The 22,418-nt window shown below is 44.9% G+C and overlaps 1 protein-coding gene across 4 annotated transcripts in view; it reads left to right on the forward strand.

Moving 5' to 3' along the window:
- KDM4B (lysine demethylase 4B) overlaps positions 1–22,418 on the forward strand; it is an 817,487-nt gene that overhangs the window by 96,014 nt on the left and 699,055 nt on the right. For all 4 annotated transcript variants that reach the window (XM_077475749.1, XM_077475750.1, XM_077475752.1 and 1 more), the window contains exon 4: positions 16,641–16,816. In XM_077475749.1, the coding sequence (XP_077331875.1) occupies positions 16,641–16,816 (176 nt within the window). The remainder of the gene's footprint in view (positions 1–16,640; positions 16,817–22,418) is intronic.

The following is a 22,418-nucleotide window of genomic DNA, read 5'->3' on the forward strand; positions in this document are numbered from 1 at the left end:
TGTCACTGGCAGAGAAGGGGGTTAACACTAGGGGGCGATCAAGGGATTAACTGTGTTCCCTGTCTTTGTTTCTAACTGTATGGGGAGGGGACTGACCTAGAGGAAACGACAGATTGTGGTTCCTAGCTATTAGGCACTCACGATCTGTCACTCCTCTCAGAACAGGGATTTGTGTGTTTACACACACACGTCCCTGCTCTGCCTCTCGTGCCCACAATCGCTTGTGGCCGGCAGTCATCGCGACTGTCCATTGCACCCCCGCAGTGCAGCTGCATCCCATTTCCTGTGAGCTGAGGTATAGCTTCGACGGCTTGTGGGATAGTGCCTAACTACCGCAGTATGACAGCGGCTGGTCGGCAAGCAGTTAAATACCTAAATGGGCAGGAGAGACACCGGAGCAGCTATTCCGCTTCGGTGTCACCTGAACATTGAAACTTCACATTCAAAATCCTGATATTAACAACATATATTGTTTTACTCCTAGTGAAAATAAGTTACGATATCCTTATTCAAACCATTCCATCTTACAAGCAAAAGCATAATGGCAAGAACCATATTGCCTAAAATTATTTTCTAAAAAATGTTAAAATATTACCTTTAAAATATTTCAATACATCATAATATAAAGCCACTCAGACTTGTATGTAACAATACACAATAAAACATAAATAATGTGAAGATATATATAGATATATATATATATATATATATATATATATATATATATATATAAATTAGTGCTCATAAGTTTACATACCATGGCAGAATTCATGATTTTTAAAACGGTGCTTAGAGCATGGTCTGGGGCGGCTGGTCTTGGGCTGATCCCCAGGTGCGTTCTGCTATGGCTCAATCCTTCTTTATTTGAATTCTATTCCATCCCACACCCGGTAATATGGACGTCATGGGGTATTCAATATTTACATCATATATGTGAGAATGGTGCACTGCTGACATTTGGCCAACTTAAAGCTAGAGTCATACAACACCGTACCCAAATGAAATTTTTATCATTTTTTTAACCACAAATAGAGCTTTATTTTGGTGGTATTTAATTACAGCTGGGAGTTTTATTTTTTGCTAAACAAACAAAAAAAGATGCAAAATAAAAAAAATAATCATGTTTAATAGTTTGTTATAAAATTTTGCAAACAGGTAATTTTTCTCCTTCATTGAAATGCGCTGATAAGGCGGCACTGGGTGGCACTGATAGGCTGCACTGGTGGGCACTGATAGGCACAGTTAAGGCGGCACTAATAGGCACAGATAAGGCAGCACTGATGGGCACAGATAAGGCAGCACTGATGGGCACAGATAAGGCAGCACTGATGGGCACAGATAAGATGGCACGGATGGGTGGCACGGATGGGTACCACCGATAGATGGGACTGATGGGCACTGATAGGTGGCACTGCTGGGCACTGATATGTGGCACTGGGGTGCAGCACTGTTGAGGCAGATTGTGGGCACTGATAGGTGGCACTGATGGGGGGTACTTTTATTATTTGGGTGGCACTGGCAGGGGGCAGGTGGGCACTGATAAGCTGGCCGTGATTGGGACTGATGTCCCGATCACGGCCGCCGGTGATCGGCTTTTTTTTTTTTTCTCCTCGCGTTGTCAGCACGAGGAGGAAAAATAGCCGATTACCGGCTCTGTTGTGTCACATGATCAGCTGTCATTGGCTGACAGCTGCTCACGTTGTAAGGGGTCGGGATCTCATAGACTCGCTGATCACAGAGCGCGCCGCGCGCGCCCCTCAGGGGGCGTGCAGGCCGCTCGTGCACGGAACAACGTCAATAGACGACGTCCCGGCAAAGCAGGTCCGCGCTGTAGCCGTCATTCGGCTATAGCGCGGATCTCAAGCGGTTAAACCATTATCCACAATTTACAAGGCTCTGCAGCCTACCGTACATCACGGTTTGGAGAGACTTTGTGACTTCTGGTTGTCGGCGCTGCCGGCGTTGGATGGGGAGGACTGGGAAGATATCTGGGATTCCCACTTTAGACAGCTGGTGTCTTCTAGAGATCAGTTGATCCAGTTTAAAATATTACACAAGTTTTATTACACTCCATACAGGCTTCACAAAATATACCCGGACTACACATCACAGTGTTGCCGCTGTCGAGTTGACCCTGCAGGTTTCTTGCACATGATTTGGTCATGCCCCAATGTACAACATTACTGGTCATTAATTACAACCTTCATCACCAAACTGACCACAATTCCTATACCCCACAAGATAGAGATTTGCCTGCTGGGCTTGGTGGATGCTCTTGCCCCTTCGAGGGCAGTTTGTACACTACTAGAAGTGCTTCTCTTCTATACCAGGAAACTCATGATACTCAAGTGGAGAGCTCAACGTCTGCCCTTACCCTGAATGCATGGAAATCCTTAGTCAATCTTGCAGTACCCTTATATAAAGAAACATACTCTAGTAGAGGATGTCCGCTAAAGTTTCAAAAGGTCTGGAGCATATGGCTAGAGTCTGAAACGACAACTGTAGAACAAGAAGGCCCTGTAGGTATTATTGGTCTGATTTGATTTACATATAAGATCGATGGTTCTTCTGGTTGTCCCCTCAGGGGTGCATTCTGACTAACCACGCACCTATAGCCACCCACTTATTGTAGACTTTTTCTTGGAAGACACTTGTATATCACATATATTTGTTAATTGCTGAGCATTACACATATCCTGTTGTTATTTTAGCAGCAAGCTACGGGGTTGTTTTGTTGTTATTGTTTAACTTATTTAACTGGTTTAGGCCAGTAGTTAAGGTATGATATGCCTTGCCCAATGTTTTATGCACTTTTAGCCGGGGAATGCCCAGAGGCTCTGTTATGTAATCTTTCTTTTTCTGAAATAAATAAAAGGAATAAAAAAAAAATCTAAAAAAATCATGATTTCTTGGCCATTTTTCAGAGAATATGAATAACACAAACTTTTCTTTCACTCATGGTTAGTGTTTGGCTAAAGCCATTTATTATAAACTGTGTTTACTCTTTTTAAATCATAATGGCAACAGAAACTACCCAAATGACCCTGATCAAAAGTTTACATTCACCAAATTTTATCAGGTGGATGTGAGAAGGCATGAGGACATCACCTTGTGGGTGTAATGTGCTGCAGGCAGCGGTACATGGTCCTCAGGTCTGAGTACACCCTATGTTGTGTGGTTCCCCTCAGATAGCATTGCTCTGGGACATCCCACCAGTAATTACTGAGTCCTTGTTTCCGGTGATGTACCAGAAAGAAAATAACATTTTTATAACAGCTTACCTGTAAAATCCTTTTCTTTTAAGGTACATCACAGGACACAGAGGTCCCTCCCCTCTTCTAATACACTTGTATTTCTTTGCTATAAAACTGAGGTACCGTTGGGACTGGCTTAGCCCTTCCTCCTCTGGGCTGGCCGCTCAGCTGTCGGCTAATTGCCAGCTCTCTTCTCTCTCCACAGTTCCCAGCTGTTCCCGATAATGCTCGTCTGACCTGCCCATATAAAGCATTCCAGCTCATTTCTCCATTGCCTTCACGTTTGGTCACATCACAAGGAACCATCTCCTGCTGTTTGTTTCAAGACTGGCTTGCTGACATCCCTCCTGGCTTCTTATCCTTCTTGCAGTTGCTCTCCTTGGATCCCTGACTTCTGGACTGGCTGATTACCCGATCTGGTTTATGAACTTTGGACTGGCTGACTACCCGATCTGGCTACTGGACTCTGGCTATGCTTGACTACGCTTTTTTTTTTTTCTATTTTTGTGATTTGATTGTACTTCTGTCTCAGTCTGTTTCGTGGTTCCTGACAGTACGTGAAGGCCATGAATTCAGAAGATACAGTCAATCCACTTGTTGGTAATATTTTTTCCAGATTGGATGAGCAAGATCACCGCATGGATCAGTTTGCCTTGGCATTACAAATGCTCCTGAATCGCACGGCTCACCTGGAATCCCCCCACGGTGGCTGCTCCGGTACACCCTGAGTCGCAGGCCATCCCTGCTGCTGTGCCAGTCTCTGTGCAGGCACCCGCCTTAAGTATTACCTCTATAAGAGGTATGTCTGGTTCTGCTCCGCTTCCCCAGTGATTTGGGGGCGATCCAGTTCAATGCAGAGGGTTTCTCAATCAGGTTGAGATATACTTCGAAATGCTGCCCCAGGCGTTTCCCACGGACAGAAGCAAAGTAGGTTTCGTGATATCTTTGCTTTCTGAGAGAGCCTTGGCCCGGGCTAACCCTCTATGGGAGACGCAAAAACCTGTTGTCTGGAGTTACCCTCAGTTTGTGGCCTCCTTTAAAAGGGTTTTTGACGTTCCCGCACGCTCCGCTTCTGCTGCCAAGTGCCTCATGTCCATCAGAGTACGAGAACTGTTGCCGAACTACGCCATTGAATTCTGTACTCTGGCAGCAGAGGTTGCTTGGAAGAATGAGGCCCTTGTGGCTGCTTTTTCTCATGGTCTCTCGGATTCCATCAAGCTTGAGATAGCAGCCTGAGATATACCCACTGAGCTGGAGAGCTTGATCTCGTTTGCCATCCTCATTGACTCCAGACTCAGACTTTCTCTTAAGGAGCGCTTGCGGAAGCCTCCTGTACGTTTGCCTACGAGCTTTGTAGTCCCTCCCATGCCTCCTGGTACCGAGTTGGTCAGTGAAGATGAACCCATGCACCTGGGCTTCACGCGTCTCTCTGCGGATGAGAGAGCCTTTAGGAGGGAGAGATTGTGCCTTTATTGTGGCCAGGCAGGTCACTTTTTGAAGCCTTGTCCTACCTGTCCAGGGAACGCCCATCCTGTTATAGACAGACCTTAGGTGGCGTTGTTTCGTCCCCAGTTATCCAGAAGGATAAGACCCTGGTTTTGGTCACCCTTTCTTGGGCTGAGTCGTCCATCGAGATACAGGCTCTAATCGACTCTGGGGCTGCAGGCCTGTTCATTGATGCTGCATTTGTTTCGCAGCACTCGATTTTGCTGCAGCTGCGTGACACTCCACTTGCCATTTAGGCTCTTGAAGGGAGAACTTTACAGCCGGCCCATGTGACTCATGAGACGGTTCCGTTGTCCATGGCCATAGGGGCTCTTCACCATGAGATAATCCAATTCCAAGTTATTTCCTCACCCAGATTTCTGCTGGGTATTGGTTATCCTTGGTTAGAGGCACAACCGCTCTTTTGATTGGCTCCGTGCTGAGGTTTCGCTACTGGTTACCACAATGCAGTGAGACATGCTTCCTGAAGGTATCCAAGGTCCTGTGCACCACTTCACTCACCTACCTGCCGGAGCAGTACCGTGATTTTGGCGATGTCTTTGATAAAGGTCAAGGCGGTAGTTTGCCTCCACACCGCCCTTATGATTGCGTAATTGACCTTCAACCTGGTGCCATACCTCCTCGTGGCCAGGTTTACCCTTTGTCGGTCATGGAGGATAAGGCCATGGAGGAATATGTTGCTGACGCACTTTCTCGAGGTTTCATCCGCAAATCCTCATCTCCTGCTGGTGCTGGTTTCTTCTTTGTGAAAAAGAAGAGCGGTGAACTGAGACCTTGTATAGATTATAGGAGTCTCAATTGTGTCTCGATTAAAGAGGAAGTAAACCCTGATGGGTTTACTTCCTCTTTTTTTCCCTGCAAAGGTAAAGCATAATGGACTACTATGCATCGCATAGTAGCTCATTTATGTGTCACTTACCTGACACAGGAGCCAGCGAAGTCGCCGCTGTCCCCTGTAGTCCGCCGCATCCATGTTGCTTGTGGCGTCTCGCAGCTCCGACGAATCACAGCGGCGCAACCGTGATGACGTCACTCCCGCGCATGCGCACGGGAGTCGCGCCTCGCAGCTCCGCCGCTGTCATACGGCGAAGCCGCGATGACGTCACTCCCGCGCATGCGCACGGGAGTCGACAAATTTGGCAAATCCATTCTTGGATTTGCCGCATTTAGTGCGCCTGCGCGCCGCTGTCTACGGCGCATGCGCCGTAGACAGCGGTGCCCATTTTCGGGCAAATATCTCCTAAACCATATAGGTTTAGGAGATATTGCTTGGACCTACAGGTAAGCCTTAATCTAGGCTTACCTATAGGTCCAAGTTGTTTGGAAGGGTTTACTTCCTCTTTAAGAATGCCTGCCCGATTTCCATTGATTACTGAGTTATTTGACTGCCTCAAGGGAGCAACGGTTTCCATGAAGCTTGACCTGAGAGGGGCATACAATCTCGTGCGCATTAAGGAGGGCAACGAGTGGAAAACTGTGTTTAATACCAGAACAGGCCATTATGAATACCTGGTAATACTTTTTGGCCTTTGTAACGCCCCGGCAGTTTTTCAGGAATTTATTAACGATGTCCTCCCAGATTTGTTGCAATTGTGTGTGGTGGTTTATCTCAATGATATCCTCATATTCTCGAAGTCCCTGGAGAGCCACCACACAGATGTCTGTTGTGTACTTCAGAAACTAAGAGAGCACAATCTCTATTGTAAACTGGAGAAGTGTGAGTTCCATCGTGAACAGGTTGTGTTCCTGGGCTATGTCATTTCCACTGCTGGTTTTTCAATGGACCCAGAGAAACTTTCAGCAGTCCTACAGTGGCCTCGACCCGTGGGTTTACATCCTCTGCAGCGTTTCCTGGGCTTTGCTAACTACTATCGGAAGTTTATTCGTAACTTCTCGTCTCTGGTCAAGCCTCTGACTGATATGACCAGAAAGGACGGTAACCCACAGAGTTGGTCTCCGGAGTCCATTAATGCCTTTGAGACTCTCAAGGCTGCCTTTGTTTCTGCTCCTGTGTTGGCACATCCTGATCCTACTTTGCCTTTTATCCTAGAAGTTGATGCTTCTGAGACTGGAGTTGGCGCCCTTCTGTCTCAACGTCCTAACTCTGAAAGCGCTATGCATCCATGTGGCTACTTTGCCAAGAAATTGTCACCTGCTGAGTGCAGTTATGAGATTGGTGACAGAGAGCTGTTGGCGATCATTTTAGCCCTGAAAGAATGGAGACATCTCCTTGAAGGTACCACTGTGCCGTTCTTATTCTTACTGACCATAAGAATCTTACATTCTTGTCTGAGGCTAAGCGACTCTCTCCCAGAAGGGCACGATGGGCTCTTTTCTTGTCAAGCTTTAAAGTGGTTGTAAACCCTTACAAACCACTTTGACCTACAGGTAAGCCTAGATTAAGGCTTACCTGTAGGTCCAAGCAATATCTCCTAAACCTATATGGTTTAGGAGATATTTGCCCAAAAACGGGCACCGCTGTCTACGGCGCATGTGCCGTAGACAGCGGCGCGCAGGCGCACTGAACGCGGCAGTTCCAAAAATGGAGCTGCCGCATTTGTCGACTCCCGTGTGCATGCGCGGGAGTGACGTCATCGCGGCTTCGCCGAATGACAGCGGCGGAGCTGCGAGACGCCACAAGCAAGATGGATGCGGCGGACTACAGGGGACAGCGCGACTTCGCTGGCTCCTGTGTCAGGTAAGTGACACATAATGGGCCTACTATGCGATGCATAGTAGTCCATTATGCTTTACCTTTGCAGGGAAAAAAAAGAGGAAGTAAACTCATCAGGGTTTACTTCCTCTTTAATTACATTGTCTCATTCTTACCGGTACTAAGAATGTAAGGGCTGATGCCTTGTCACAACATATTTTTCCTCCACTTCCAAGTCTGAGTCGGTTCCGGCTCCTATGATTCCTCCTGATCGTATCTTGGCTATGGTTCACACCAGTCTTACTTCTCCTTTGAGTGACAAAATTCTTGCTGCTCAGGTCCATGCTCCTCCTGATAAACCTTGTAACTGTCAGACTAGGAGCAGATAAGTAACAGTTCAGGTCTGCTGATTATACAAGAGTTCAAAGCACATACCATGAGCAGGTCTACGCAGAGCAGGTCAGCTGGGACTTGTAGTACACCGCTGCAGACGAAGGTAGATGATTGCTGGACCTTGTAGTTCACTGCTGTAGATGAGGATAAATGATTGCTAGACCTTGTGGTTCACTGTTGCAGATGAGGGTACTAGTAGAATCAGGCAAAGCGTAGTCTAGGCAAGCTGGGCCATACACAGGTAGATCAGAATCCAAACGGTACCGAATCAGAAGCAAGCAAGGAGGGTCAAACAAGCCGGGTCATACACGAAGGACATAGAGCATATGTCAGCTGGATCAAACACAAGTGAACTCTAACACGAGCACCGACTGAATGCTGATACAGGTTATTTAAAGGTGAGTTGGCCAATCACTGTTGTTTGCCAGACAAAGGCTGTGTCAGGTGAGTTGTGCTGGGTCCTAAAGGGATTCTAGTACTGACAGTAACCACTGCTTTGTCCCAGAGAGTCTCTGTACTGCAGTGCTCCAGACTTATCATTCTCCCAAGGCAGCTGGCCATCCTGGGAAGACTCAACTCATTTGGGCCATCTCCCAACAATTCTGGTGGCCTAGTCTACTGGCTAATGTTACTGCTTTCATAGCTGCCTGTCCCGGGTGTGCTCAGAGTAAGACTCCACGACACCTTCCAGTGGGCCTCCTACAACCCATACCAAATGGAGAGAGGCCCTGGACTCACCTGTCTATGGATTTCATTGTGGAATTGCCCAACTCCCAAGGCAACACTGTTATCCTTATGGTGGTTGACCAGTTCTCAAAGATGTGTCATTGTATTCAAATTAAGAAGTTGCCCACCTCTATGGAACTGGCTTCGGGAGATCTTTCGCTTACATGGGCTACCCAAGGTGATTGTCTCGGATAGTGGCAGTCAGTTTGTCTCCCGGTTGTGGCGAGCCTTTTGTGCACAGTTGGGAATCCAGCTTGCGTTCTCTTCTGCGTATCACCCGCAGTCTAATGGGGCCGCAGAACGAGCCAATCAGTCCTTGGAGCAATTCCTACGTTGCTATATTTCTGACAATCATAACAACTGGTCTGACCTATTACCTTGGGCAGAGTTTGCTCACAACAGTGCCTTGAATTCTGCCTCCCGATTGTCTCCATTTATGGCGAATTATGGTTTCCAACCTTCCATGTTGCCTGACTCATTTGTTCCGCAGAGTATTCCTGCGTTAGAGGAGCATCTCCGTGGCCTTTGTTCCACTTGGGTACAAGTCCAGGAGGCTTTGCGTCATGCTAATGATAGGTACAGACCCCATGCTGATCGCAGACGCCTGCCTGCGCCTTCCTACCTGGTTGGGGACAGGGTCTGGCTGTCCTCTCGCAACCTCCGACTTCGTGTTCCCTCACTGTAGTTTGCACCTCGGTTTATTGGGCCTTTCCGTATCCTTTGCAGGATTAACCCAGTAGCTTACGCGTTGGAACTTCCTCCTAGTATGCGCATCTCAAATGTGTTTCGTGTCTCCTTTTTGAAACCGTTGGTCTGTAACCGATTTACCACCTCGGTGCCACGTCCTCACCCTATTCAGGTTGAGATCCATGAGGAGTATGAGGCACAATCCATTGTTGACTCCCGTAGGTTCTGTGGGCGCATACAGTACCTGGTGCATTGGTATGGGTACGGTCCGGAGAAACGCTCCTGGGTTTCATTCTCTGACGTCCATGCCCCTTTCCTCCTCCGCAAGTTCCATAGACTGTTTCCCCTCAAGCCCGGTGGCCCTCCGAGGGAGAGGGGTCATTTGGGGGGGGGGGGGGGGGGTACTGTCAGGGCTGGCTTAGCCCTTCCTCCTCTGGGCTGGCCGCTCAGCTGTCGGCTAATTGCCAGCTCTCTTCTCTCTCCACAATTCCCAGCTGTTCCCGATAATGCTCATCTGACCTGCCCATTTAAAGCCTTCCAGCTCATTTCTCCATTGCCTTCAGGTCTGGTCAGATCACAAGGAACCATCTCCTGCTGTTTGTTTCAAGACTGGCTTGCTGACATCCCTCCTGGCTTCTTATCCTGCTTGCAGTTGCTCTCCTTGGATCCCTGACTTCTGGACTGGCTGATTACCCGATCTGGTTTATGAACTTTGGACTGGCTGACTTCCCGATCTGGCTACTGGACTCTGGCTATGCTTGACTTTGCTTTTTTCTATTTTTATTTTTATTATTAATAAACAAACAAGTGTGATTTGATTGTACTTCTGTCTCAGTCTGTTTCGTGGTTCCTGACAGGTACCTCCAGTAGGGGGGAGGGGTTATATGGGGGATTGAACTTCCTGTCTAGGGTGTGCCAGTGTCCAATCACCTAGTGATACCCTATAACCCACCAGTAATTACCGATTCTCTGTGTCCCGTGATGTACATCAAAAGAAAAGTATTTTACAGGTAAGCTGTTATAAAAATCATATATATATATATATATATATATATATATATATATATATATATATATATATATATATATATAAAAATATACACACACACACACTAATTGCAAGCAGATCACAGGTGAGGATGGTTACCTTTACCTTTGGGTCAACTTGTGTGCGTGTTATCAGGCCAAAATCACCAGGGTATGTCAACTTTTGATCAGGGTCATTTGGGTAGTTTCTGTTGCCATTATAATTTAAAAAGAGTAATCAGTTTATTCGATAATAAAAGGCTTCAGCCAAACACTAACCATGAGTGAAAAATGTTTTTGTGTTCTCATTCATATTCTCTGAAAAATGGCCAAAAAATCATAAATTCTACCAGGGTATGTAAACTTATGAGTACAACTGTATTATAAACAAATATATAAAAAATGCATACAAATTAAAAGGCTTTTGTTACCCTATCTATTTAGATATACTCCTTAAATGCATTATATTTGAGTAACCCCTGTCAGCTTGCTAACTAATTATGTCTTTAATGCTATGTCTGCTCCATCGACAATCAGAAAAATAGAGCCAGTGAGCACGTCCCCCACACACCAGACTGCAGGACGAGGTCTGCGGCTGTGTCTGTTTCTTTTTTGTTTTTTGCCTTCTTGTGTCAGATTTCTTTTAAGTGCAATAAGATGCATATAATGTTAATGAAGTTTCTCCCTTCTTGAAACCTTTTGTGCCAGAGAGCACTTGCAGCAGGATGATCAGTGGAGTTGGGGGTATATGAGAAATATTTTGTATCCGGATGAAGCAAATGCCTTACCAAGAGGGAGCTTTCTTACCGAAGCCTCAGGAGTGGAACACATACGTCTTAGATCCCTATCATTTGGAATCCATTTCCTCTGGTAATGGGCGCATAATTCCTTTTGTGTGGGAGAGAGCGCTGTGTAAAGCACAGAGATGTATGAATGGGTCCCTATTGTGGCAACAGTCCTAATGCTTAGGGACACTGTTCCTAATGTGTTCGTTGACTGTACTGAAAATGAGCGAGTGGTCCTATTTATATATTGGTTGCTACATGGGAAAACTAAAAGGTATACAATGTTTTTCAATGTACATATAATGAAGGGCCATAATGTTGTATGATCTAGAGGTAGCAGTAGATTGAAAGAAGTAAATTTTACTACTTTTAAAACGATTTACCTGACAAACCGAGCACCTCTTACACAGGAAGTAACCGGTCAGATTATGAAAAAAAAGAGGGTTTAATGGGAGGATCCAAAACATTAGATTGTATAAAGACAACATTAGGTTTATCTGGTAAAAGGGGACCCAACATGTCATCACTCTTCAGTACTGCCTAATTTTGACTCATGATAGTCCTAAATTGTCTGTTGTGTAGAACAGGAGGTGATCATGGACCATCAACATTTATCAGCATTTGGGGTGTCTACAATTCTGTCACCAAGCAATCCTTCCCTATCTGTTTTGCATAGTCCACAACTTCAGTGCAATTGCAATGTAATCTGAGGATTTGACTGTGGGGAACTGACTGCAATAAGACCTATGATAACTGTCAATTGGGATATATGAATTCCGGTCAGTAGATTTGATGTGTTTGTGGGTAATTGTCCTCTGGTCAGCCGCTTCAGTCTCAAGGCCCAAGAAGGTAATGTGTTTGGAATAAATTGAAAAGGATAAGGATATACCCCTTTCATTATTCTTCCAAAAAGGTCAAGAGGGAAGTAGGACTACTGCTCCACAGGAGCAGGATGTTGTCTATATACCTGGCCCACACCAAGAGCTCAGGTCTGTCATGAGCATAGACGACATCCTCCTCCAATTTGGAACATTAACAAAGGTCCCCATGGCCACACCTTTCTTTTGAATAAAAAACGTATTGAACCAAATGTAGTTGTGAGTGGTGGCGAACTGAAGTAAGTCCATAATGAACTTCCTCTGATCCTGTGAAATATCATCATGCTTAGAAAGAAAATGGGAAACGGCTTCATAAATGAATATGGTGTTGATCATGGAGTGCGATGGGAATGTTGGAGAGGTTGCATGGAGTGCATAGATAGAATACAAGATCAAGGGTGTTGCCATCGGAATGAGTAGAAGCGTGTCTGTATTAATTGCTTCAGGTCAAAAGAGGTTAGACTAAGAAGTTTAGAAGTAGCAGGAGTATTAACATGGATGTTGAAGTCATCAAGAATGATTGTGGGGATTTCAGAAGAAAGAAAGTAGGGTTGACAGGCAGAGAAGTCATCAAGGAAGGTTGACGCTGGTCCAAGGGGCCGGTAGATTACAGCAATTCTTAGAGAAACAGTAGAAAATATACAGTGTGCCTTAAAAAGAGGAGAGAGACAGATCAGGGAGGTGGGTGAAGTACCTGATAGGTGCTGCATGGGGTTAGGATTCCCTCTCCACCTCCCTTTTGTCCACTGGGTCAGGGGGAGTGAGTCCAGAGAGGGCCACTCTGGGAGGGAGAAGCAGTGTCGGATTCATGAAGCCAGGTTTCAGTTATGGCACGTAGGTTAAAGGAATTTGTGATAGAGGTTTTGGAGGGAGGTTAGTTTGTTACAGACAGAGTGGCATTCCAGAGGGCACAGGAGAAGGGGAGGCTGGTTTTAGCAAGAGGAGAAATCGAAACTAAGTTCTGTGGATTGCGGCTGCTGCCAGAGCGAGTGGGGTGATGGCATTGGGCACAGTTAAATGATGGGATTTGGGGATATGTCACCAGAGGTTAGGAAAAGCAGAAGGAAGCTAAAGTAATATGGGAGTGTAATTTATATGAAAGGACATACCCTAGTGTCCTGGGGGTTTTATCAGCATGTGGGTGTAGAACTAGCAGGAATTGGCGAATGCAGAAATGTGGGGATAGGACAGAAAGGAAGGTTATATGGAGGGGGGAAAAAAAAAAAAAAAAAAAAAATATATATATATATATATATATATATATATATATATATATATATATATATATATATATATATATATATATATATATATATATATATATATATATATATACACTCTGTGGGGTGAAGTAAAGTGAGCTTAAGGAGAGAGGACCCAACTCTCAGGAGTGGTAAGAAGTTTTTTTGGAGAGGGTCACCTGCAGCCTTCTTTGGTGCGTTTCAATGCAGTTTGCTATGTATTTTCGCTTTTTGAATCGCCAAAGTGCATATCTCTTGTAAATATGAAGAATTTCTAAGGGAAAAAGAACTCCAGCAAAGTTTTACCCAGAAAAGTAGTGTCCCCATGAAGGTACTTTAGCTTTATACTGTTAAGGGTGGGGTGGATATTAATCATAAGTTAATAAAAAAAAAAAAAAAAAAAAAAGGGGGGCAGAATTGTAAAGATAAGATCAGCTCATAACTTAGGTAAGATGCTAAACATACAACATACAACATAAACATAAGAAGGATGCAGGCAGGGCAACCGATGGTAAAGGCAGAAACATACCAAGAGACACAGTGAAGACAAACAGTCAATTTTCAGTTTTGAGTCGATGTAGGCCACAATCTGGTTGGGCAGCACAGTGGTGTAGTGGTTAGCACTCTCACCTAGCAGTAAGAAGGGTCGCTGGTTCAAATCCCAACCACGACACTACCTGCCTGGAGTTTGTATGTTCTCTCTGTGCCTGCGTGGGTTTCCTCCGGGTACTCCGGTTTCCTCCCACAATCCAAAGACATGCCGTTAGGTTAATTGGCTTCTGTCCAAAATTGGCCCTATTATATGAATGGGGACCTTGGATTGTGGGCTCCTTGAGAGTAGGGACCAATGTGAGTGTGCAATGTACAGGGATAGGGACAATTGTAGATACTCACTCAGGTTGAACTGGATGGACTGGTGTCTTTATTCAACCTTACTTACTATGAAACTATGAAATATGTGGTTGCCCTCTAGGCTTTTGTGCTATAAGTTTAGGTTCATATGATTTTTACTTTCTGATGTATGCTGAAAATACTTACATAGTTACATAGTTAGGTTGAAAAAAGACACAAGTCCATCCAGTTCAACCTTAAAAACAAATAAATAAAATAAAAATAATTGTACAATCCAAATACTCAATTTTATGCCCACAATTGATCCAGAGGAAGGCGAAAAAAAAACCCCCAGCAGAGCATGCTCCAAATTGCTACAGCAGGGGAAAAAAATTCCTTCCTGATCCCCCAAGAGGCAATCGGATTTTCCCTGGATCAACTTTACCTATGTTAGTACCCAGTTACATTATGTTACATTATGTACATTCAGAAAAGTATCCAGGCCTTTCTTAAAGCAATCTACTGAGCTGGCCAGAACCACCTCTGGCGGGAGTCTATTCCACATTTTCACAGCTCTAACTGTGAAGAAACCTTTCCGTACTTGAAGATAAAATCTCTTTTCCTCTAGACGTAAAGAGTGCCCCCGTGTCCTCTGGGTTGACCGTACAGAGAATAACTCAACACCAAGTTCACTATATGGACCCCTAATATATTTGAACATGTTGATCATATCCCCCCTTATTCTCCTCTTCTCAAGAGTGAATAAATTCAGTTCCTCTAATCTTTCCTCATAGCTGAGTTCCTTCATGCCTCTTATCAGTTTGGTTGCCCTTCTCTGCACTTTCTCCAGTTCCCCGATATCCTTTTTGAGAACTGGTGCCCAAAACTGAACTGCATATGCAGGTGAGGTCTTGCTAATGATTTGAACAGGGGCAAAATTATATCTCTCTCTCTGGAGTCCAAACCTCTCTTAATACAAGAAAGGACTTTGCTCGCTTTGGAAACAACAGCTTGGCATTGCATGTTGTTATTGAGCTTATGATCTACCAAAACCCCCAGATCCTTCTCCACTATGTATTCCTCCAGTTGTACTCCCCCTAGCATGTATGACTGCATAACTTTACATTTATCAACATTAAACCTCATCTGCCACATAGTCGCCCAAATAGACAGTGTATTGAGGTCGGCTTGTAAATTGGAGACATCCTGTAAGGACGTTATTCCACTGCATATCTTGGTGTCATCTGCAAAGACAGAAATGTTACTTTTGATCCCAGACCCAATATCATTTATAAAGATGTTAAAAAGTAAGGGTCCCAGCACTGAACCTTGGGGTACACCACTGATAACCTTAGACCATTCAGAGGTTTCCAAACCTGTAGACTTTACCTTACACATGAGCCGTGTGTGGGGAACTATATCGAACGCTTTTGCAAAATCCAAGTATACCACGTCCACCGCCACCTCTGTCCAAGGTTTTACTTACCTCCTCATAAAAAGAAATCAGATTTGTCTGACAACTTCTGTCTTTCATGAATCCATGTTTTCTGTTTCTTAAAGTGTTTTTGTTCAGCAAGAACTAGTCGATGTGGTCTTTTATTAAACGCTCCAGTATCTTCCCAGCTATAGAAGTTAAGCTAACAGGTCTATAGTTACCTGGTAAAGACTTTGATCCCTTATTAAATATAGGCACCATGTTCGCCCTGCGCCAATCCAGTGGGACTATTCCCGTCATTAATGAGTCTCTTAAAGGATTAAAAAAAAAATTCACCAGTGGCAAAGTGAATACGCACACAAGGCAATATAGCATGTATTGAGAGATTATAATGATTTGAGTTTAATGTAAGTCATAAACATTTTTGTATATAGGGGTGCATATATCATGTCTATTAAAGTGGTTTCAAACCCAAAAAATAAATGTAAAATGACCAGTTTAGGTAGTACAGCACGCAAGCACAACTCCCTTGTCCTTAGTCTGCCTGAGAAAAAAAGCAGGCCATCGGCTCAAATCCTCCCCACTGTGTTAATGAAATATAATCCAGACACCAGCAAAAAAAAATTGTCATCACACCCCCTCCACAATATAAGCTTCAGATATTGCGATTTTGGATTTTCATTAATCAGAGCATATTGCAGTGTATGTCTTTAATATCAAAAGATATTTTATGCCAATTATGAATTGCATTCAGGCTTTGTAGTAATAAAGACTAAGGCTAGGTTCACACCGTAGCGATGCGGGAACGCCGCGAATCCGCGGCGTTTTCCCGCATCGCATGCCTCCCGCCGGCAGTTCACACTGCCCTATGCGGACTGCTGGGAGTGTCAATGAAATCTTAATGACACCCTCAGATCCGTCCGCATATCGCAGTGCGATCTGTACACTCGGACAGTAATCGGATCGCATGGTGTGAACACCCATGCGATCCGATTCTGCTGCGGACCAAAAAAAGGGTCCTGTGCGAGTTTGCGGCGGGTGCGATGCGAATTCAGCCATACTATCTGTATGGCTGAACTCGCATCGCTACAGAGATCGGATGTGATTTGCACTGCAGTGCGGTGCGAATCACATCCGGATCTCCCACCCGCAGCAGTGTGAACCCAGCCTGAATCCTCATAATTTTAGCATAAATAACTGTGCTAACTCTGTTTTGTGTCACTAGATTATCCCTCCAAAAGAGTGGAGACCAAGACGGACTTATGATGATCTGGATGAAATGGTTATTCCTGCTCCAATCCAACAGGTTGTTACTGGTCAGTCTGGCCTTTTTACTCAGTACAACATACAGAAGAAGCCAATTACTGTGGGAGAATATCGTAAATTAGCCAACAGTGACAAGTAAGACTTTTTATCTTGGAGATATTTCTTGACTTTTTTTTTCTTTACAGAAGAGTACACTTGTTTACCTTTGGTAATTATTACCAGAAAAACTTTAATTTTTAGCTCTCTATATATATTTGGCTCTATACTATGTACTTTCCTCTCTACAAAGCACTAATGCCCTGTACACACGGTGGCAAATTCTGATAGAAAAGGTCCGATCGGATTATATTGTCGGAAAATCCGATCATGTGTGGGCTCTGACTTTTTCCGTCGTAAATTCCGACTGAAAGAATTTGAGAGCAGGATCTCAAATTTTCCGACAAAAAAATCCGATCGGACTTTCTCCGATCGTTTGTAGAGAATTCCGATCTGACAAAGTGCCACCCATGCTCAGATCGTATTACGAGACCAAAGCTATTGGCTACTAGCCTCAACGTAGTCCCTTTTATAACGAACGAGTGTCATCAAGTCCTGAACGTTCGGATTGTCCGACAACTTTGTCCGACCGCGTGTATGCAACACAAGTTTCAGAAAAAATCCGACTGATTTTGTGGTCGGAATGTCCAACCGTTTGTACAGGGCATAAGTGTGATTTTCTCTGTTGCCTGGTTCCTTTATCAGAATGAGTCACTTCTGGCAGCTTTCTTCAAAATCAAGATTTAAAAAGGTGACGGGGAGCTAGTCTGTGACTTGTATCCACAGCTGTATTTGTGTGTGTGAAGGGGGCGAGACAGTTTGCTTCAGTCAGGACTCACAGCTGTCTCTATGAAGATGTCATATGCCCACCCCCCACCTGCTAGAGCTGAGAGGAAATCCTTGCATCTTTGCATTTTCAGAACGATCTACAAAAGAAATTACTACAGGTACAACGTATGTAGGAGGATTTGTATTTTTTTTTTAACAACCGCTTTCATGATTTATACATGTGGCTAGGCAGGAGGGTGTCACCAGGTTAGAAATACAGTGATGTTTTTGCATCTTGCTGATTGGACAATTAAAGAGCAAGCAACACACTGATAAGTCATCAACTTTTCTGCCCTCTTCTTTTAGCACATTTCCTTGTCCCAAATTTACAAAGTTTGATTAGCTCCTATTACTTCCTCTCCCAGTTTAAATGCCACTGTGCAAGGGATGATGCAGGGGGTGACAGGAGTGAGATTCTGTTATGCTCGTAGTAATAAAACCTTTTTAATTATTTTAAAATTGCATTTAATTGTATTTTGTTTATTAATAAAGCAGTGTTTTTAAGAATAAAACACTATTTGTGTTTTTTATATTATATGTGCATGGCTAATTGGAGGAGCAAGTAGAAGGAAGCATATATAATATTGAGATCCAGGATCAGTACCTGCAGTCCCCTGAGTAGACGCAAAAGTGATAATGGATCATATCCTCGAATATGATCCATTATCCCAGGTGAGAGCACACCCGGTGGAGGGGGTTGAGAATGGCAAGAAGTATGTTGTGACACAGAATGGTGTATTGTTGCCATAAGAGCTCTCAATAATATCATGGACAGCATATATTGCACCTTGGTTATCTGGCGGCATTAATTGACACATAGGGATTGTATTGCTTTGATTTTTTTTTTTTTTTGTTTTTTGATTTTTCACTTCCCATTACGTCTTATACCTAGATATATTTTTTATTATTTAAGTTGGGATGACACTTTGAAGTCACTTGTATAGTAATTACACACTTTCTTAGTAAAGCATATTAGTTGCACAGTAGTTTTGATTTATGACATTTAATAATCTTAAAGATTAATGCGGAACACAGCACCAGCAAGACTTTAATTGCAGGACAATCTGTATTCCTCAGATTCCCGCACAGGGCATCTTTCATGCACCTCAAGCAGCCCATATGGCAGTGGCTCGTAAATCTGTACAATAGAAAATGCCTTGCCCAGCTCAGGGTGCATGTTGGATCTGCATACAGTCTGCAGTGATGGGAAATTCATTTGCATGTATTGCCTCAAGTGACAATGGATAGGAAAGCGGATGCCCAAATTTCAATGCCTATATTTTTCGGAGGCTTTAATGGAAAGTATGCAGCAAATATCCATGCCACAGGCAAGCTAAAAAAAAAAAATTGGTCCCTTTATTACCCAGGCCCAACCATCGCAAAAAGCATGCATATATTTACAAATATGAAAAAGGAAGGGCCTTCTTTTCCCATAACGACGGGGTTAAAAACTAGGGATGCACCGAATGGGTTTTTTGGTGCCGAAACCGATACCGAAAATGAAAAATACACTAGGCCGAAAACCGAAACCGATACCGAAAAAGCACCGATACCGAAAATGACTGTTTTTAAAAAATATTTTTATACAGGAGGTGGTCAGAGACTGGGGACATGGTACAGGAGATGGTCAGAGACTGGGGACATGGTACAGGAGATGGTCGGAGACTGGGGACATGGTACAGGAGGTGGTCGGAGACTGGGGACATGGTACAGGAGGTGGTCGGAGACTGGGGACATGGTACAGGAGGTGGTCGGAGACTGGGGACGTGGTACAGGAGGTGGTCAGAGACTGGGGACGTGGTACAGGAGGTGGTCAGAGACTGGGGACATGGTACAGGAGATGGTCAGAGACTGGGGACGTGGTACAGGAGATGGTCAGAGACTGGGGACGTGGTACAGGAGATGGTCAGAGACTGGGGACGTGGTACAGGAGATGGTCAGAGACTGGGGACGTGGTACAGGAGATGGTCAGAGACTGGGGACGTGGTACAGGAGATGGTCAGAGACTGGGGACGTGGTACAGGAGATGGTCAGAGACTGGGGACGTGGTACAGGAGATGGTCAGAGACTGGGGACGTGGTACAGGAGATGGTCAGAGACTGGGGACGTGGTACAGGAGATGGTCAGAGACTGGGGACGTGGTACAGGAGATGGTCAGAGACTGGGGACGTGGTACAGGAGATGGTCAGAGACTGGGGACGTGGTACAGGAGATGGTCAGAGACTGGGGACGTGGTACAGGAGATGGTCAGAGACTGGGGACGTGGTACAGGAGATGGTCAGAGACTGGGGACGTGGTACAGGAGATGGTCAGAGACTGGGGACGTGGTACAGGAGGCATCCCCATTGCAGCCAGTGTGCCCCATTGCAGCCAGTGTGCCCCATTGCAGCCAGTGTGCCCCATTGCAGCCTGTGTGCCCCATTGCAGCCTGTGTGCCCCATTGCAGCCAGTGTGCCCCATTGCAGCCTGTGTGCCCCATTGCAGCCCATTGCAGCCTGTGTGCCCCATTGCAGCCCATTGCAGCCTGTGTGCCCCATTGCAGCCCATTGCAGCCTGTGTGCCCCATTGCAGCCCATTGCAGCCTGTGTGCCCCATTGCAGCCCATTGCAGCCTGTGTGCCCCATTGCAGCCCATTGCAGCCTGTGTGCCCCATTGCAGCCCATTGCAGCCTGTGTGTCCCATTGCAGCCTGTGTGCCATTTTGCAGCCAGCCTGTGCTGGGAAGAGAACCGCCTCTGCCGCCTGTTTGATCACAGCGCCGGGAACATCACAGCTTTCATTTCAATAGCTGTGTGTTCCCGGCCGTGCGCCGTCACACGCAGCCCCTCCCCCTTGTCCGGGCACTTTGATAGACAGATCATCCGTCCAATCCTGCGGATGATCTGTCTATCTAAGTGCCCGGACAAGGGGGAGGGGCTGCGTGTGACGGCGCGCGGCCGGGAACACACAGCTATTGAAATGAAAGCTGTGATGTTCCCGGCGCTGTGATCAAACAGGCGACGGAGGCGGCTCTCCTGCACTATACACCCTCCATGATGGGCATCACCAGAGGCGCCCCCACCCAGGCCACACCCCATTTCCGGCTCCATTATCGGCCGTTTTTCTCTTTCGACAAATTTGTGAAAAGGGCATTTTCGGCCGATATGTTTCGGCGGCCGAAATTTCGGTGCATCACTATTAAAAACTCATTGTTGAAGAATGGGAGAGACCTGATGAGACCAATTTACAGTACAGGTTCTCCAAGTTTTGTCCAATAAAGGTAACTGATGCAGGTTTAAGCAGGGCGCTTCCAGGATTCGATGGGGCCCTCCAGCATCTGGCACGCACATTTATTATGCCTTTCAATAACTTTAGGGATCCTATTGATTTAAAAGTGAACTTAAGGCTGGTTCACACCAAAAGCAGTCCAATGCATTTTTATCCTGCGTCAAAAATGTAAGAACAGTGTACCATGGATTTTTGTTCTGTATGGAATGCATCTGGAACATGGCCAAACACATTGAAAAATCACCAGAACACTTCAAAAAATGTGCATGCAGAACAATTCTCAATTCAGAAATTGGAGAGTCTACACTGTGGCCTACCAGCAATAGCCTTCACTTCAATGTTTAAAGCATTAAAGTGGTCCTAAAAGCAGAAGTTTTATTTCATCTTAATGCGTTCTATGCATTAAAATAAAAAAACTTTCTGTGTGCAGTAGCCCCCCTAATACTTACATGAGCACCATCTCGATCCAGCAATGTTGCATGAGAGCCTCGGCTGTCCGGGACTCTCCCTCCTGATTGGCTGAGACACACAGAGTGTGCCATTGGCTCCCGCTGCTGTCAGTCAGCCAATGAGGGAGAGGGGGCAGGGGCCAAGCCACAGATCTGTGTCTGAATAGAGAGACAGAGCAGTGTCTACCACCATAGCCAGCTGCTTGCTGTGGGTGCCCTCGGCAGGAGAGAGGGGCCAGGAGTGCCAGCGAGGGACCCAAGAAGAGGCGGATCTGGGCTGCTCTGTGCAAAACCACTGCAAAGAGCAGGTAAGTATAACATGTTTGTTATTTTTAAACAAAAAAACACAAGAGTTTAGTTTTCCTTTTAAAGAATTGTCTTTAATTCACTTCAAAATAGAACCTGCAGCATTTGGCACGGTTCTGGAGGAGTTAAACCTGTCAGTTGACTTTTGGTGAAGGCTTCAATAGACCTAGTACGAGTGCTGGGACATTCAGTCACAGCCAAGAGAGCTTTATGATCGCGCCACTGGAAGGCAGATGGAGCTTCCACACAAGCCTTTTATAACATTCCACATATTGGGAGGTTATTTTGTTAAAACGCTGGACAATGCAATAAACTGGGCACTCAAATCCTCCTCATGACCAGACCCATTTTCAGCTTTCGGTGCTCTCACACTTTGAATGATAATTACTCCGTCATGTAATGCCGTACCCAAATGATTTTTTTTGTCCCTTTTTTCATACAAATAGCTTTCTTTTGGTGGTATTTGATAACCTTTGGGTTTTTTATTTTTTGCGTTCTAAATGGAAAAAAATCATATTTATCTTAGTTTCTGTGATAAAATTTTGTAAATTATTAATTTTTCTTCAGAAATTTTGGCCACAATTTATACTGCTACATATATTTGGTAAACATAATCGAAATTAGTGGATATTATTTGGTCTTTGTGAAAGTTGTGGTGCAAATCAAAAAAAATTGATCACATCTGATGTACTGGTGGCCTATCTCATTTCTTGCGACCCGAACAAGCTAGGAAAGTACAAATGCCCCCCAAGTGACCCCTTTTTTGAAAGTAGACATTCCAAGGTATTTAGTAAGAGGCATGGTGAGGTTTTTGATGTAATTTTTTGCCACAATTCTTTGCAAAATGAAGAT

The sequence above is a fragment of the Lithobates pipiens genome, unplaced genomic scaffold (assembly GCF_037356315.1).
Source record: "Lithobates pipiens isolate NorthernLeopardFrog02 unplaced genomic scaffold, aLitPip1_a1.2 Scaffold_13, whole genome shotgun sequence".
Classification (NCBI taxonomy): domain Eukaryota; kingdom Metazoa; phylum Chordata; class Amphibia; order Anura; family Ranidae; genus Lithobates; species Lithobates pipiens.